Here is a 17,457-nt window from a genome sequence, read left to right on the forward strand (position 1 = left end):
CCAGGTCGGCCGGCCCAGGTACATCGAGTGGCCACTGCGACGCGACCGAACGGGGCACGCTCTTCGGTACCTCAGACGGCAGCACTCCTGGTAATGGGACGGTAGGGCCACCGACGTACTTGCGGGACCTCCGAGGACGAGACGGCGTCCTGTTGGATGGCGCGAACGGGTTCCAGCTGCTGCTGGCCCAGGAGGTTTCGGAGTCTTCGTCGACTTCGGGCTGACCGAGTGCTGTTGAGATGGGAAGACTGTTAGCCTGTGTGGGAAAAAAAAAAAAAGGAAAATGAAAAAAATGAAAAAGGGGGCTGTGGAAGGGAATGGTTTGAGACGCTGTACCAGCGACCAAAAGACCAACTTACCTTCTCTGAACAAACGAACGGTCGAATCTTCAATGGCCGCCTTTTTCAGCGGCGTATCCGCGAGTAGAATACCCGTCTTGCCGGCTTCAAAGGCCCCTGACGGTTTGATGACATCGCCGATCGGCCGGCCCAATCCGGGAACCTCGTCGCCCCGAGCGCTGCTCGACCGCCGCCTCTTGCTGGCCTGAACGCTTTTCCTCACCTCCCGGATCGTTTGTGTCAAGGGGCCCCCAATCCCCACCGACTGGGTCTCGCCACCTATACCCGGCGCTGTCGCCGACGCAGCTCGAGCGAGGTTGGACACCTGGTGCTCGGTCGCTCCGTGGCCCTCTGGCGGCGCCGGCACCTCACCGGGTGCAAAGACGACATCAGTGTCGAGCGCCGGCCGCGTCTCTAGCTCCTTGACTATCTCTTGCTGTCTCCCAGGGCCCTGCAGGTGGAGCGGCCACCGATCCAGGCTGAACCACTGTCGCGGCGTGCGGCGCATGCCACGCCACCCGGGCCTAGCCCACTCCCAGATGGGCTCTCGCTGTAGCGTCATAACCGTCTGCTCCCCCGGCCGGAACCGCTGCCGTGCCGGCCAGAGCATGTTCTTCGCCTCGCTCAGTTCCCGGATCAGACCCGCCCGCACGGTTTCGACGGCCTCGTTATGGTGCACATCCCCGTTGAGAGGCAGCTTGTCCGTCCCCCGGAAGAGGGCAGGGTAGGCGGCCCGCGCAACGGCCGCGTACTTGACAGGGGGGCCGCCGCTCTCGGCCCGCTCGCAGAATACCTCGTCCGTCCAGACGTCGTGCATGTCGTACAGCTGTAGGCGGTGAGAATCGACGGCCGCCGTGAAGGTCGAACCGGCCCCCTGCATGGCGAGGCTTTCGTACGTTTGGCTGACAATGCGTCGTGCCTCGGCCGCCGCGGCGCCCATTCGCCATGCGACGATCTTGAAAGCTAACGCCGTAACGGTGGCTGGATTGGATTCCGTTACGGGACCCTCCTTCAAAGCCTCCTGTCCACGCTTGGCCACGGCAACGGCAGCCTCCCAGCTCAGGGGCGGGGTCGTTGTGGGCGGCGGTAGCGTGTCGAGGCCAGAGGATTCCGGGCACTTGAACGAGTACCAGTCGATGCGTATCTCCGGGTGATACTCGTATGGAGGGCGGGAGAATGTGACCTCGTCGCCCTCCCGGTAGAATCCCAGGCGCCCAGCATCGGCGAGGAGCTTGCCGTAGTACACAACCTCCTGGGCCACAAAGCAGGCCATATCGCGTTTGGTACCGCCGTTTGTACCGACCTTGTTCACGGCCTTCTTCACTTCCGCCACGGTGCGTTTCGTGTCGGAACGGGCCAGCACACTTTCCGGCCAGGGATCGTCGAGTAAGGCCTGGATCCGTTCTGTGAACACCTCCATCCGGCGATTTTCGGGTACAAGCGCTCTCGACTCGTCCAGGAGGGCGTCGTTGGTCGACGGTCCGGTGATAAAGCGCATCCAGTACAAGTCGCGCTCAGAGATCTCCTTGTATTCTCGGGCCTCGCCCCGTTTCTTCAGCGCTTCGCTCTGTCGCCGAAGCTCTTGCGCAACTACTTGATCCTTGGGTTCCTCCATTTTGGCGCCCATATCCCAATGAGCGAGGACTTCGTCGAGAAGCTCCCGCGGCGCCCGCCGCTGTGCAATCTTCAGCAGGTCATGGATGCCGTTTAGCTTCTTGAGTAGCGTGAACTGCGTCTCCTCCTTACCGGCCAGGTAGCTGGGAATATAAGGTCCCAGGAAGTTGGGAGACTTCAGCACGACGGGTTCGCCCTCTTGCATGCTACCTCTCATGCGCTCTCGATGCCCCTTCTCGGTCAGAAGCCGGGCTCGCTCGGCCCGTTTGGCGTGGTTAGCCAGCAGGTGCGAATGCCAGTAGACGAAACCGAGCGGGTCGAGTTTCTCCCCCGAAGGAGGTTGTATGAGGGCAAGAGGTTTGTAGACGATCTGTTTGCGTGCTTCCTCTTCGGCGCGCTCGCGTTCGCGAATCGGGGTGGGCAAGACGAGGCGACGGAACGCATTGGCAAGCGCGATGTTTTCGTCGTTGTTAAAGTGCGTGAGGGCCTGCTGCAGGGCGGCGCGCTTTGCTCCGCGGTACTCAGCAAACCGCCGGGCAGAATGGCCGTCTGGAATCTCTTCTCCGCCGCTCGTCGTTATCCAGTCCTTCTTGGAGAGATAAAAGTTGGCCTCCTGGCGAAGCGCGCGGGCCGTCTCGGATGGACCCTGAGCCATGCACTTCATATACCGCGCGTCTGCAACATGCGACATGTTGAAGTCGGGATGATAGCCAGAATAGCGAAAGTTCAAGCCTCGCTGGCCGGAACCGACGAGTTCGGGTTTGGGATCGAGAGGGTCGTCGATGTCGGCATCCCAGAGCCGGGTGTCATCCTGGCGATACCATGCGTAGAAGTGAGAATGCAAAAGGCTGGCGGGTACTTGGTAGTCCACGTCGTGGATCGACTCTGGCCTGCGATGGAGGAGATAACGGGGCTTTCCTTGGGCGTTTCCTTGGAAGTTTCCGCTAGCACTGTCGTCGATGATGACGGGAAGACCCAGTGTCGGGGCTTTGAGGCGCTGAGGAAACACCACCGCCTCCGAAAAATCGAGGTTCAGCTTCCTCAACCCGTAATGGTGCTGCTCATACAGCCAGTGGGTGCGCAGCATTAGGATGGCCTCCTTAAGATCCCAACCCCAGTCCTCTTTGTTGTATATGCTCAGGAGATGCTGAAGGTAAACGGCAATCTCGGCGAAATGCCCCTTCCACCCCAGCGTACGGTCAATGTCCTCATCGGCAAGGTAGTTTTTAATGCGGATGAGCTGAATCTTGGGCGAGTGGATGCGCCATCCTCGATATTCCATCATCTTCAAGTCTTGCGGCGTGGCTTCGTCCTTCTCCCTGAGCCAGTTTATGAGCCAGTTCTCGTCATACAGCTCTGGCGCAGTAGGCACAAGGTCGGTGCCGGTGTTGCTGGGCAAATTGACATCGATCATCTCAATGTCGCCATCGCTTCCTTGGACTCCCCCGGCCTCGTGGTGATCGGGATCAATCATCTCGACATCGCCGTCATTCTCGGATGTCGTCTCCTTGGAATCTATTTCGAAAATCATTTTGCGTATCCCGAACCTCCGTAAAAGGGCTCTCGCATAAAGAGCTTTTGTCTGCGACGGTCCCGGAATCGACGACGACTCCTCGCCCGCCTTTGACGCTCGCGTCGGCTCCTTATCCTTGACCATTAGGTATCGCTGCCCAGCTTTCTTTCTCATCTCCGGCAGCATCTTGTTGACGTGGTTCGGCTTCAGTTTCCCATAATCCAAACCGATGTCCTTCATGAGTAAGCAGAGTTCCTCCAGCATCTTCTCGGCCTCCCAGTCTAGCCGAGCCTTGCTCTTCGGCTTGCCTCCCGGGAGGGGTGCTAGGATCTTGTCGAGAGTCGTAAACCACTTCGGATTCCAGTCTCGATGTGCGGCGGTTCTGGGCCAGTCCTTGGGTATACCGTCGTCCATGTCCGTTTGGCTGCCGGGATCCTGCTGTACGACTGTGTGCTTTGCCAGAACGTCCGACATGGTCGCCTCGGCCACACTATCTTGCTCTTTGGACTTCGTCTCCCCCGTCCCCGCGTCGTTGCTCTTTTTCTCCCCGGAGTACTCGATGACGAAATCTTTCCAAGTTGTTTTAGGGTCAAACGCCGGATCGGCGCCTTCAGGCGCAGGGCGATACGTCCACTCGGTCGGAAATGGTTCTCTCGGGGCTGGCCCGCCCGCTGTTGGGGCAAGGGGGACCATGTCGGCCTCGGACGGTTTGGGCAAACCACCATCGTTCATCTTTCGCCCCGAAACGAGTCTTGCCGCGTCGTGTTCGTACTCGGCCGCGGTGGCAGTGAGTCGTCCTGCGGCCATATTCTGGGCTTCTTGCCGAATAAACTCGGCCTCGCGGTCCTGTTCTTCCTCCCAGAGTGCAGCGCCCAAGTCCGGGTATTTGAGCCAGGGATAGCGCGGACCATATATCTCGCCCATTAAAGTCCTGAAGCTTCCGTTCCCCATCAAAAGGTCGTCCAGCACGCGGGACGATATGAGACCCTCGAGGTGATTGAAAAGTCCATGGTAGTCCTTACTTCTGAGAAGGCCCTTGGTCTTGTCTTGAGAGTCCGGTGGAAACTGCTGGTAAATCTTGCGCACCAGCGCGGCCACGTCGGCTATACATCTGTTAGAAATTCCCATTCATAGACGACGAACAGGTGATTCATCTTACGCATCCTTGCTTGTGCCATGATTGAATAAACGTATTGGTCGCCGACAGATGGGAAGAGAAACGAGGTGAAAGTTGACAAGTGGTAAAGCGAGAGCGAGCGTATTGAGTCGCAAAACTAGAAAGACAAAAGGGGAGAAGAAAAAAGGTCCAGAAGTGTTGCGGTTTGGTCGCATACATGATCGTTTTACACGACAAAGAGAAAAGGAAACTCCTCGAAGTGGTCGACTATGAGTATTGACAGATGCGAGAGAAGAAAGGGACGCCTTCGACCAAGGGGGGAAATAATTGGACTTTTCCAAAAAAGGTGCATGTCGAGACGAACAAAGGCGCAATGCAGTCCAAGGGAGCATTCCAAAGATGGCTTCGCCGCCAAAGAAAAGGGCCAAGTAGGATGCCACAAGGATCCCTACTTCCATGATATAGACAAAGAAAGCGTCGTCTAACGTGGCGGTGTTTCTCTGCTGCGGCAGCGAACAAAGGAGTCGTGACATTCTCGGATATGGTAAACCCTCCCCTGTACCGCATTAGGTGGTTAGTTGCCAATTCAAGGGATTGTGGTTGCAGTCGACTTTTTCGCGATGCGGACAAAGAAGCATCAGAGCTCTGGGCGAACGGTGCCGGCGAAAATAGCTCGCCAGTGTCGACAAAGGATCTCAACGGGCGGGTGGTACTGAGCATGAGACAGAGCCAACCTCCTCCCAGAGAAGCACATAAACCAAAACAAGAAGCGGAATGTTTTGGGCAAACAAGTCCGCTTGGAATGCCATCTTGCCAAAGCCAAAGATACGAATGGTAGACATGGCGTCGAACGACAACCAGGACCTCGGCGCGTCCAGAGACCACTCCCCGCCAGCGCGGATTCCAGACATATCGGGGGACGAGCCGGAGGAACGGAGCGAAGACCAGATCGGTCGCATGGAAGGCCAAAAATCAGATGACTTGCCAGAGGCACCTGCTCCTCCTCAGCCCAGGCCGAACACGGCACATGTCTCCGGGCGACCCCCCGGGGGCCCAATCCATTCATCACGATCACTGAGCGAGCGATTCCCTGGGCGGCCACCATGGGACTTCCCCGGCTACCCGGCCAGTCAGCGACCCGGAGGCCAACCGTACCCACGGGACCCTTCTCTCGCACCCCCGACGACGATCATCGGCGCACCACTTGGTCACAATCTTAGCGCCATCGAGGCAGCCGACGCTCTGGTCCGGCAGTGGGAGACGATCCGCGAGCAGCATCTGGGTCAGTCCGAACCAGAGGCCTTGGCGGAAATTGACGCTCGGCTGGCGCAGGCCAAGGCGGACAGAGCAGAGCTCGACACGGTAGACAACAAAGCCGACGTGAAGGATTCCCTGTATGTCAGAGACCATCCCCCGTCCCTCATGTTCTGTTCCATAAGGCCCGGAGATCGGGGCGACGAGTAAGAGGTTGACTAACCTCGGCGTACCAAAGAGACGATACGGAACTGTTCCGACGGAAAGCTGTCTCGGACCGGCTCGACATCCTCCAAAAGGCCCTCGAAGAATCCCAGTGCGAGGATGAGAGTGCGAACATCACTGCCGCCATGAACTGTTACCGCGATGGGACCATCACACCGTCGAGCTATTTCGCCCTCTTCTTCGCAGGCCACTTGGTCGACTTTGCGCCCTCGTATGCGTCATTCACCGACGACCGCGAGGAACGGCTGGAGCGGTATGCCGAGAAGCACGGTCCCGGATGGCTGTGGTTCGAGCCCCCACTGGCACGAGACGCGGCCGAGCTGGCGGGAGGGAAACTAAACGCTCAGAAAAGCACATGGTCGCAAGGCGTAGGAGGCCTCTGCGATATGCGCCACTTTCACGTCACCATGGGATTCAAGAGAGTACGGCAAATGGGGTACCGAAGTGGTAGAGGGGACGCTGCCAAGACGGCGCCGGGACAGCACAGCCTCAAGGCCAACCTGGAGTCGACGTCGAGGAAGAGAAAAGCAGACGACGACGGCACGAAAACGAGAGGGGCCTATTCGGAAGCCAGCACGAATGCACCGCGGCTCGGGATCCAGGCCGTCACGGCGGCGTCCGCGGCTGAGGCAGATCCTTCAGCGCCGCGGCATTATTTCCGCATGCTGCTGGACTCTGGAGCCACGCTGCCCATGCTCTACAAGTCAGACTTCAAGTTACTTGGTATCGACGAGAAGACCTATCCCGCCGTGAGCAAAATACCCATCGTCTCGGCGGACGGGGAGACGTTCCACTCGTCCGTGTACGAGTTGCACATCAGCATCTGCGACACGCATACGGCGCAATCTCTGGTCGACCCCGAGAAGCCTGTATGGCCGAATGCGAGCCCCAACCTGGGCGGGATCATGCCGGTCGGCATCGTCAAGCCGCCGCGTCCAAGCCTTACCGCACAAGCGTACGTCGGGCTGTCCATGGACGATAAGGTGATCAGACTAGCCAACACGGCGGAAGGTCGGAACACACACCGTTTGTCTGGCGTACTACCGTTCAAAGCCTGCTATATGCAGTTCACGCCGGGGATGAACACGGTGTGGCTTGGCGAGGACCGGCGGGACGTTCTCGGGGCGCACCGTATGCCGGGCCAGATGCGCTGGGAGGCCGGTTCCGCCACCCTCTTTGACCCAGGGCACCCTAGGGTAGAGTGGAACAAACTGGCGATGCATACCGACGGAAACCCTGGGATACTGAAGATGGAACATGATGTGTACGACAGGGCCGGGAAGAAGGTGATGAGAATGGTGGATGTCGAAGAAGAGGGCTGGCATGGGCAAAGCCAAGTCTCAATTCGTGACGGCCAGGATAGGGAGCGATTGGCATACCATATCGGGTCAAGACTGGGCACCACGGTAGACGGAGCCCCCCAGCCCAAGAAGGCAAAGTTATCTGACAATAGTAGCGGGTGTGAACGGGCGAAGGACGGGCAGTCTAAGATGTTCAAGGGGTGGTTAGGATGACCATGGGAAATACCGCAGGTAACTGACGATCAGTGAGCGAGAAAGATATCTCTCGTATAGCGTAGCCCTTACTGCATGTCAGATACGGTTCAATGCGTGTTCCTGATTGCTGTGGATGAAGACCCGTGGCGGTGGTGGGAATTCTTCGTAGACACCTCCCTTGCTCTCCCAACGGATCCCAACCCGAAAAGTCATTTCGGGCTGTGGGTGAACTGTCCAGGACCAGGGGCGTAAGAATGTGTGAAGAAGGAATGACGATGATTCGGGAAGCTGGATGTCTTTTGGAGTCGATTCATTTCGTCCCCCTGGACTACGCTAGGGGAATGTCGTTGGAGAAGCGCGCATGGGTGGACCAACGAAAAATACGAGTGGTAGATGCAGCAGCACCAATCTGTCGTGACTCGCGAGAACTGGCAGACCTGTGAAAGATGTGAAAGATATGCACAGTTGAAGTCAAGTTGAGGAATGAAGTCAGTGTGGAAGTTGTGGGATAGCCCCTCTTCTAGATGACTAATCAACAACATCCTTCCACCAAGACTCTATACAACGTATACTTAGTACACTACCGTACCGTCCCGTACTGCGATGTACAGAGAAATTCTTGGCAGGGGTATCAACTTGACGACTCCAGCTCACCGTCCACCGCATTCCCGAAGAGTCTTCGTTCATTTAAAGTATACCTAGACAATAAATTCTTCCTGTGCCAGCTACTTGGCCACGTCTGTCCCTTGCTGCTGCTCATTACCAGCACTCATCCCACTAGACTGGTAATAGCCTAGTCATAGTCAATAACCCGGCTCCTTAATAGGATTGCCAACTTTTGATCACGGGGATGACAAACTTCGCATGCCCGGTCGCAGCCAAGTAGGTATCACGGCATGATAATAAAACTCCCCTTCTGGCGGAGTGCGTTTCTTCTTCCCTTGTATCCCGGTGAAAAGCTGCCTTGTCCTCGCGCCCATGCCAATATCTCTCTCTAGCTCTGCAGAGGCTCATTTCCCATGCATGACTTGAACGTTCCGACTGGCTTCCGTATTCTCCCTCGCCTCGTTCTCTCCTCCGTGCCCAAGACGCGGCTAATGAAATATAGCAGAACGGATTTGGAATTAGTGGCGACGTACTCTGTACGTAGTCTCTAGTCCCACGCCATATGCCTACCTGACTGGCAGACTGATGGATGAGTGTAATGTTAGGCCTGCAGAGGGACCTAGTCTGATGCAGACGGTAATCAGAGTATGCACCATCTCGGAAATCCATCCAGTCAATCACAGTGAGAGCCTGACCTCGTTTGCTGCCCTTTCAGCTCTGTATTTCCTACCCGACTTGAATAGAGGATTGCATGGAAAGAAATTAGGGGGTCAAGTTGTTATAAAACCATGTCCCACATCAGACTGTGGCGCAACGGCCGCCCTAGCCACCTTAATGATCGGTACTGCCACTGTGACGGACGTGCATACGGATACTCCGTAAAGTACCTGGATTAATTACGTCGTACCAAAAGAAGCACCGTTACGTTACGTACTGCCCAGATCTCATTAATCAAGCACTGCAACGCAACAACGCACACCACATTCCACTGCCGAACACACGAGCGGGAGGATCTAGGACAAGTCGCTGGGGTTGGTTCTGTTCATTTAGTCCCAATCTCGTTGGTTATATACAGCTACTACCCAGGCTAAACGAGCCGAGAGGCAAGCAAGAGATGACCTCTCAGGGGATGGGTATATGCGTGCCTGGCACCGTCCAAGTATGTGCGCTTCTTGTCCGAGGGATGGTGCTTCGCTCAAAAGTCCACGAGACCTTCTGTCTTCTGTATCCACACCAGAGCACGCAGGAAGAATTGCCTGCTGCTCCGAGACTAAGAAGTCTTCGCCCGATCACCATGCTCCCTTGGCCCAGCATCACTCCATGTGCAGAGCTTCGTATTGTGTAAATTCCGAGTCTCTCCCAAAGAGAGACAAAAACAAAACCGAAATGGCATGAAAGGAGCCAAAGGGAGGGCCAATTACCCCAGACCCGGGTCCCCCGAGAACCGCAGAATACCCGCACTCCAAGATTATTAGTGACCTGGAAAATGTCGCTGTTGTGCATGGCCGACGTAGTCGGCCACCCCGTGAATCCGCTGGCCATTAGAAATAGGTAGCCGCAGCATCCCTTGCTCGCGAATCCATTCTTTTCCCGCCCCTCGACTCGTAAATCCGGGGTATGGGCGTATGTGTTCCACCACTGGACCTTGCGTCCATCGCTTTTTTTTACAGTCTGAAAAGCTTGCTCGCTTTGTGCTCGTCGTCGTGCTTTTTGGGGGATGTCGTTCGCAAAACGAAAAGGAAAAAAGAGACGAAACAAAAAGTGGACAACGCCGATTGTCCTAAAGTTCTATAACACAAGGCAACGAGGGTTGTGGAAAAAAAGAACCTCGTTGCTTCCCCTACCACCCTTCCTGGGGTGGATTCCGATGTCGCGAATATGAGAACTTTCCGTGGCGTTTACGGATGGGTGAGAATGTCAGTAGGCGCGAATTGAGAAAACGACAAAAAAAAACTAATGAAAAAACCGAAGGGGGTATTTGTCCTCCATGATCTGCTCTGTTCCCTTTTCTTGGGTGACCTCTCCATATCTCTTTTCCCTGCCTGAATGCGGCAATTGAAGTCCCGTTGCGTGCAAGACGAAAGAAAGAAAAAACGCTGAATGCCATGACTGTGGTTGTGACCAAGGCTACTGGAGAGCCCCGCGGGCGCATGACCCAAATGTAGCTGGTCTTGTTTTTTTGTTGCTTTTTTGTTCGCTTTTGTGGCTAGGCCCAGTGAAACGAGCCCCGTTGTGACACAAAGAGGGGAGTTGTGACCTTGAGTAGTCTCCATCGCTGCGTCGACGCAAGAACGCCGACGAACGGTTGACAATGAATAGGCGAAGCCGAGGCCCTCAAGGCAGGTGTAGGATCGACCCCGACACCGCGAGCCCGGCTCATGCCATGTGGCCCATGGGGTCGTGTGTGTTGTAAGTCGTGTATTGCTGCTGCACATGCTGTTGCTGATAGACGTGATGCGGCTGCGGTGATGGCGTGACGGGGCACCGGGGCGGAACACCATAGTATTGATCCTTCTGGCCATTCGCAAGGCCTGAGCCATCAGGGGTTATCGGGGGAGTCATGTAACCGTCGGCCATGCCCTGGACAGCGCCGTGGACCTTTTGCGGCGTGCTGTAAATGTCGGCTTGCTTGGACGTCTCGGAAGGCGGTGATGGGGGACCGGATTGTGCTCGAGCAATGCTGGCCTGGTGGGCCATGAAGGCGGCCAACTTTTTCGAGACGCACGATTGATGAGGCGAGGAATACTTTCTGGCCAAGGCGACGGAAGGCTGGTGAAGATGCCGTGACAGGCTGAGCAGGGTAAGGTTCTCCACATGATCCCACTCGCCGTCGTTGGCCTCGGGCTCGCCAAGGATGGCTCTTGCTAGGGCGAGAGATGAGCGTGCCATAACGGATGGCTTTGTCGACACGAAATCCCGATGGTAGAGAGCGATCTCGCAGATGTAGGACGCCATGTGCTCCACCTCAAGCTTGTCCTGTTCCTCGGCGATGATGAGCTGGGAGAAGAAATCGACCGTGGGGTGACCAATCGTCCACTCCAATGTGTTGAGAACATGCATCTCCATCTGGGCAAACATTCCCGCATCGTACAGGCCGCAGCACATGTTGTTGAGCTCGTGGATCTGAGGGACGCGATCCTTCTTGTCGCCGTATTTGGCCGCGATAAGAAGTGCAGCGCACCCGACAAGCTGGTAGTGCTGCTTATAGACAACCCGCCTAGAACAATATCGGTCAAGGAGATTGACGGTGAGGAAGAGAGTCTCCGGAAGTAGGGCGAAGGCAGCATGAGCCTCAATGAGGAAATCGATGAGGTAGGGTCTCATGTACCACTGGATCTCCCGCTGCATGTCGATCAGGTTGGCGTCCGGTAAAGTCTCATTCTATGCTTCCATTGTTAGCCAGTGGACCTCTGATGATGCAACTGTACATGTACAGGCAGGGAATCTGTCGAGATGGGCGCAAGGCAGCCAAGGCATAGTCCCGCGACTGCCCTTCCAGGCATCAGCAACGCACCTCCATGTGTGCCATGTGGCTCATGATATCCTCGAGGTACTCTTCGCCCGCAAGACGAGAAAGTTCACCAGCGATGATGTCTTGTCGTTGCCTGGCGATCATCTTGGCAGCTTCGCGAGTGCCCAGCTGTGGGGGCTGTACCATATCGACGTTTTCGATGAAGAAGTCGGGATTGGGCTGGTGTGCAGCTTGTTGTTGGGGGTGGTAGAACGCCATAATGGGCAGGGTGGCTTGAACGGTTGCCGAGATGGGAAATTGGGGCAACCGAGGTTGGTGTTGCCGACGAGGGCACGAGGATGTTTGAGACGAGTTGAACGAATGACTCTTATCAAGTTCTCCAGGAAACAGTTGAGGTCGGAGGGTTTTTTTTTTGCTTTTCTTTTGTTGTTGAGAGAGTGTGGTAGTCCGGTGGAAGTGTCAAGGAGCGGCAGTATTCAATTATCGAAACCGGACAGGATTAGATTATTAGGATTAGAAGGAGCGTGGTGAATCAGAATTGGTAAAAGAGTGGCAGTGGCTGGATGGACCCTGAGGCAATACCGAGCCGGAAAAGAAACGACGAAAGTGGCCGGGAGACAGGCCGTTTAAGATGTGGTCGACCCAGGAGTTCTAGAGGGACGTCAGATCAGCAACAAGATTCTGGAGTCAAAGACAGCTGGTTAGGCCCGAGCCAAGGGGCGTCACTGCGACTCTCAAATGCCAACTGTGAAGTGGCCTAGCAGGGAAAGTGGGGTCGGCGAAGGCATGGAAAGAGATGGGCGAGGGCGCCTGGCATGTCTCCTGTCGACCCATGTCGAAGATCCGGTGGATCGAGAAACAAAATAAGGGGGTTGGATGGGTGGGGGAGAAGAGCTTACCGCCACGTTGAAAGAGAACGAAAACCGAAAAAGACAGGAAATGAGATAATTCCTGAGGGTTATGTAGGAGCAACGAGTTAACGTGTCCTACGAATAATCCTCTGGCAATAGTCGAGCGCGAATGTGGAGAAAGTGTCGTGGATTTAGAAGATCGCCGACATGTAACTAGAAGATGGCAGGAGACACAGTTTAGAACCCATGAATGCCGATTTTTTTCCCAAGGGTGCTGGTTGAAGGACGTCAGAACGCGACATACCTTCACATTCAACACCCAGAAGCGGGGGAGAGAGAACAGCTACTGCTGGCACACGGAGTGAATCATATAGGATTGTTCCCTTTCGTTGGAGAGACCCCCAATGAGAGAAATAACAACTGCCTTGTGTGTTCCCACTTCAGCTACCCTGAAGGGATCCGACCTGCACCAGGTGCAAGTTCTAGGATATTTCTTCAATTCCGTGGACCGAAGATGACACAGCTTGGACAACCTGGGGTAGATGCCAATTCCCGCCGAGAATAAAGGGATCGAGGCGGAACCTAGTTCAGGTGGAGAAGCCGGCGTCGAGGAGTCGGAACGGAAGGGAGAATTCGGGAGAGCGGCTGCGATGGGTTGAATCGGAGGGTCGAGTCAAGTCCCTGGCGTGGTCGAACCGAGGAATTCTCTAGGGGGAAGGAAGGTAGGGAGAGGAGAAAAAGGGGCGGTTGGTGGAAGCGAAGATAAAACAGGAACAAGACCCAGAAAATGAATTCTGAATTCTTTCCTCTGTTCGTCTTCGTTTTTTGCTCCGTCCGAGGAGAGAGAAAGTCGTTATGCTTTATATCGGAGGGAGAGAGAAAGGTCGTCGTCCTGTTCAAGGAAGGCGGGCCAGTTGAGAGGACAAGGGCCTGAGAGAGGGTGAGGGGAAATTCGTCTTCTTCCCTTCCTTATTTCCCAATTCTCTCTCTCCGCAGCAAGAACGAATTGAGAAATCGACTGTCGCCCGATGAGTAATTAGAGACGGGAAGGACAGGCTTTGGAGAGAGAATGAATGAATGAGGGAGATGGGAGAGGAGGGGAAGTAGGGGAGGAGGAGGGAGGTTAAAGGGTAAGAGAGAGTCGGAGGGCAGGAAGAAGGATTGGAAGAGAGTAGTTTTAACGGGCAGTTTTAAGACAGGATGGCGCACCGATGGCCCTGGATGCGTTGGGACGAGTGGACAAACCCGCCAGGTACTCTGTGCTGTGGGTACGAGACGGGAGGTACAGTATGTACCTAAGGTACCTGGGTATTCCCCCAAGCCGGGGTCAGGGGCTGGGGGGCGTGGAATTTCTTGTGTACCCGTCGTGGATGAGACTTATTATGTACGCTTTTATCCTTGCTGGTTTTTAGCCTGCAAGCTTCTCAGCGTGTGATGACTGCGTCTTGGTGGAGTAGCGGCCGGGGACCTGGTACTTCGTAGACGAATACAGGAACAAGTACAACGTACAGCTTTTATGTCGAAGTGGAGGTGCCCGGCTTGCGCTGGTATTGGTCCTCTGGTCGTGGGTGTCGATTTTGTGCAAGACTGCACTTTACGAGTATTATAATGCAGCAAAAAGCCAAGTGAAAGTTACCGTCATAGACCAGACGGCGTTACAACGTCCGATGACGGGGTAGTTGTCTAACGGAGGGCTTCCACTGTGGGCTAGCTGCTCCTCTTTTCTTGGTAGCAGGTTTTGAAAGAACCAGACGTCTGAGGCGATGGCGGATGAGAAGGGGCATTCAAAGCCGGGAAAGGGAGAAACTCGGGATGGCTTCTGTTTGTAGAATCCCTCTCACTCAATTCGGACGTCCTGTTCGACGTTGGGTGGAATGGAAAAGGAAAGAACGTAACGGGCTTCGACTGGGCTGAGCGTAGCGTTTTCGTAAGTACCAGCTTTCGTAATTTTGGTACGTGGATTGGTAGTGTACAGTCTGTCGGTTGGTAACGCACCAGGGTCGACTGGTAGTAGCTCTTGGCTAGAGAGCACCGTTTTCTTTGGCCCAGGACGGCAAGGGTTGGCTACTATGGACCTTTTGGGCAAGGATTCGCCGCTGCTGAGGGCCAGGATAGCTGGGCCAATAGGCTGGCGAATTGGCGAGGAGCACTCGATGCGGTCGTTCTCACACCAGATACAAGGTGGGCTTTCGTGACTGTCTGGGAACGGGTCTTGTCACGAGAGAATTTTCTTCGTCTTTTCCCCTCTCTGTTTTACTTTTTTCGTTCGTCTCCTCCCGATTTCGAGAGAGGGGCAGAATGGAGCAGGATAATGTCGTGGCAGCAACAGCCGGACGACGAGCGGAGCTGGAGGAGAAATGCGACTTGGACCAGAGAGTATTACGTTGTAAAACGGACAGGCCCGGGAGGATTGAACTAAAAGGAACCGTTGGTGCTTAGTGGATGTAGATGTGGCTGAAGCACAACGCCTTTGTCAATGGACGAAGTACAAAGTTCTGTCCAGCGCCCATGGGATTATTAGTTCCAACGAAGAAGCCCTTAGGCTTCGTAGTTGAATGAATTTATAGTCGAAAAGAGGGCCATTGTTGTTTGCTGTTTGTTTAAGTATCATGCCATGTTGCATGGTGCTGGACATGCGATGCACTACACAATAAGGACCTCGTCTCGAGGCCTCCTTGTGCACTCATGCCGTTTTGTCCGCAGTTGGACCCTCTTTGGCTTTTCAAGCCACAGGTGGCTAATGACCCCTTTCGATACGAAACACGCACAATGTACGTTGTACATATCGACAGGAACAAGTCTTGGCAGATTAATGCTATTCAACACCTGTTCATAAGCATTAACTATTACTAAGGCACAGTATAAGCACATCTCACATCTCCACTCATTCACATACGATCGATCTTTTGACGCGAGCGTGACACGCTGCTGCACCTCAGCCTCTCTTATCTTACCTCCTTGGGGAACCCCTGTCGGAGCTGCCTTCCAGTACAGCGATACTCGCAGCAGGACGATGCACCACGAATGGATCGGCCGTGTACAACGTATGTATCTCATCATTACGCGACTTGTGCAGGTTTTTCTGATCCAATAGCTGCTGGCTTTGCCTCTCCGCTGTCTCTCCGTCTCGCTCACCAGAGACGGCGACTTTCCCGCAGGGCTGGGACCCATGGCCTGTGTCTTCCAATCAGTTCTCTGCCCACCCTAGTGAGTAAGAATATGACATCTAGCATCTTGCAGAGGAGGGGCTCGGGCGTTCGGGAAGAAGAAAGATCCATTCGATTCGCGAACTAGCGACGGGCCACTCGTGTCTCTGTTATAATGCCCATCGCCTTTTTTTTTGGCCAAAACGCCTCTGCATCCATCGAAGCTCCGTGCACCAGATTACCTGCCAATCATCGCGCTCACAACGCGCTTCTGCGCGACGTCGCCTTGAATCAATCAACCATGCGTATCATCGGATCACGTCAAAATACCTCCTGGACCGTCCCTGCCTGATGATCCATAATCTACATAATTCTACTCGGTGTCTAGATTTGCTGCGGGCAAGGAGCTTCGCTCATCCCATCCTGTTCCCAGACATTCGTACCCACATCTCAGCCAGTACATACAGAGCGAATCGTACCGAGGCATGTTCCGTATGCCGTTTGCTTGCTTGCTTTCTTGCTTGCTAGCCTGCTAGCCGGCTAGGTTCTGCTGGGGCTGGTCAGCTTCTTGTTTTCTCTCGAAATCATTCTACTCTCGTCTCCGTCAACGGACAATCGGACGGATTCGCGATCGGGTGAGAGAGGAGTGAAGGGACACATCATCATCCACACCCCGGTCTCACCACACCATTTATTTTTTTGGAGTCGTGGGGTAGGATTGACATTCAGATGACCGAAATCCGTAAGAATCTCGCCGACCGAAAAGATCAACCAGCGCTTCCGGCTCCGTCCCAAATTGTACCCCTCTAGTGTAGGTACTCCAATCCTCTGAATATCTGCTAGATGGATTGGTTTCCCTCCTGGTCAAACTCGATTGCGCTATCTCGGCTACGCCGTGGAACCTTCATCGTAATATGTGGCTGGCTGCCCATTCAATCCCGTCAAACTTGGCCAAAGCTCCACAAGCCTTGACGCTGGTCCGACCTCCAGCCTTATCCCTTGGCCACGACAGGCTGCCACGAACAGTTATCCTCTACCACAATGCCAGCCCTCGTCATACAATAGCCAACTGATTAGGCCCGATTATATATGTCTCGCGCTAGTTCCGCGGCAGTGCGGACACGCGCGCGCCATGCAAGTTTGAGACCTCCGTACCTTATACGGGCTATTAGGAGATTCTAGGAGAAATCACAATCATAAACGGCTCGGGGTTCAATAGATCATGACATTTGACTCCAATTGGCAGATATTGATTGCTTTGACCTTGGCTTTGGCGAGCCAATGTACGGATTGATACGGCAACTTGCTTCCGGCGTTGGCAATTGAACCATTGCCATTTGCTCGCTAACACAAGATACATAACAACGGCGACATGATACGTCTCCAGACACTGTCTATTATCAGACCTTACCAGACACCAGGTATTTTGTTTCAGTTGTCTACCGAGCACTTGACGTCCCGTTTCATAGTCGACGCTACCTGACACTATGATACGGAGTACCTATGCATCGATTCTACGGTCTTAGAGACACGGAGCGATAATTCGAGATGCCGTCGCAGATCAGATTAGTGACGGTGTGGATAACCGCCTGTTGCTTGGTGATACTAGGCTATTTGTAGGCAACCTGCATATTCGCCCGGAGCTCCTAGTCGCCCAGCAGTACGTTGTAGTCGCGTATATCATGTTGGAGGCGTTAAAGGCCATAATTATTTCGGCATGAAGGGCAACTCGGCATGAAGGGCAACTCGGCATGAAGGGCAACTCGGCATGAAGGGCAACTCGGCATGAAGGACAACAAGTCCCCAATCCGACAAGGAAGTCATC

At 54.7% G+C, this 17,457-nt stretch overlaps 4 protein-coding genes across 4 annotated transcripts; 2 read left to right on the forward strand and 2 right to left on the reverse strand.

The window, feature by feature from the left end:
* Positions 1 to 768: 768 nt before the first annotated feature.
* ACRALDRAFT_1031245 (uncharacterized protein) lies at positions 769 to 4,593 on the reverse strand (the record flags this gene model as incomplete). The annotated part of the gene is made up of 3 exons (XM_071014905.1): positions 769 to 2,277; positions 2,380 to 3,669; positions 4,213 to 4,593. Coding segments are annotated over 3 exons (3,180 nt in total), but the record flags the coding sequence as incomplete, so codon positions are not given.
* An 829-nt stretch (positions 4,594 to 5,422) lies between these two features.
* Positions 5,423 to 9,114, forward strand: ACRALDRAFT_1056097 (uncharacterized protein; the record flags this gene model as incomplete). Its single annotated transcript, XM_071015867.1, has 4 exons — positions 5,423 to 5,611; positions 5,717 to 5,976; positions 6,075 to 7,448; positions 9,105 to 9,114. 4 exons carry the CDS (start codon positions 5,423 to 5,425, stop codon positions 9,112 to 9,114), a joined length of 1,833 nt encoding a protein of 610 aa, XP_070875998.1.
* Positions 9,115 to 10,539: 1,425 nt separating this feature from the next.
* ACRALDRAFT_1030323 (uncharacterized protein) lies at positions 10,540 to 11,821 on the reverse strand (the record flags this gene model as incomplete). The annotated part of the gene is made up of 2 exons (XM_071014891.1): positions 10,540 to 11,544; positions 11,678 to 11,821. The coding sequence occupies 2 exons, from the start codon at positions 11,819 to 11,821 to the stop codon at positions 10,540 to 10,542; spliced, it is 1,149 nt and encodes a 382-aa protein (XP_070875999.1).
* Positions 11,822 to 15,100: 3,279 nt separating this feature from the next.
* Positions 15,101 to 17,404, forward strand: ACRALDRAFT_208878 (uncharacterized protein; the record flags this gene model as incomplete). The annotated part of the gene is made up of 17 exons (XM_071022526.1): positions 15,101 to 15,163; positions 15,190 to 15,257; positions 15,295 to 15,314; positions 15,426 to 15,556; positions 15,581 to 15,662; positions 15,695 to 15,741; positions 15,781 to 15,972; positions 16,037 to 16,131; positions 16,197 to 16,336; positions 16,380 to 16,430; positions 16,476 to 16,685; positions 16,747 to 16,770; positions 16,879 to 16,946; positions 16,987 to 17,100; positions 17,181 to 17,209; positions 17,242 to 17,316; positions 17,356 to 17,404. 17 exons carry the CDS (start codon positions 15,101 to 15,103, stop codon positions 17,402 to 17,404), a joined length of 1,458 nt encoding a protein of 485 aa, XP_070876000.1.
* Positions 17,405 to 17,457: the final 53 nt, after the last annotated feature.

The sequence above is a fragment of the Sodiomyces alcalophilus genome (genome assembly GCF_042370955.1).
Source record: "Sodiomyces alcalophilus JCM 7366 unplaced genomic scaffold ACRALscaffold_3, whole genome shotgun sequence".
NCBI lineage: Eukaryota > Fungi > Ascomycota > Sordariomycetes > Glomerellales > Plectosphaerellaceae > Sodiomyces > Sodiomyces alcalophilus.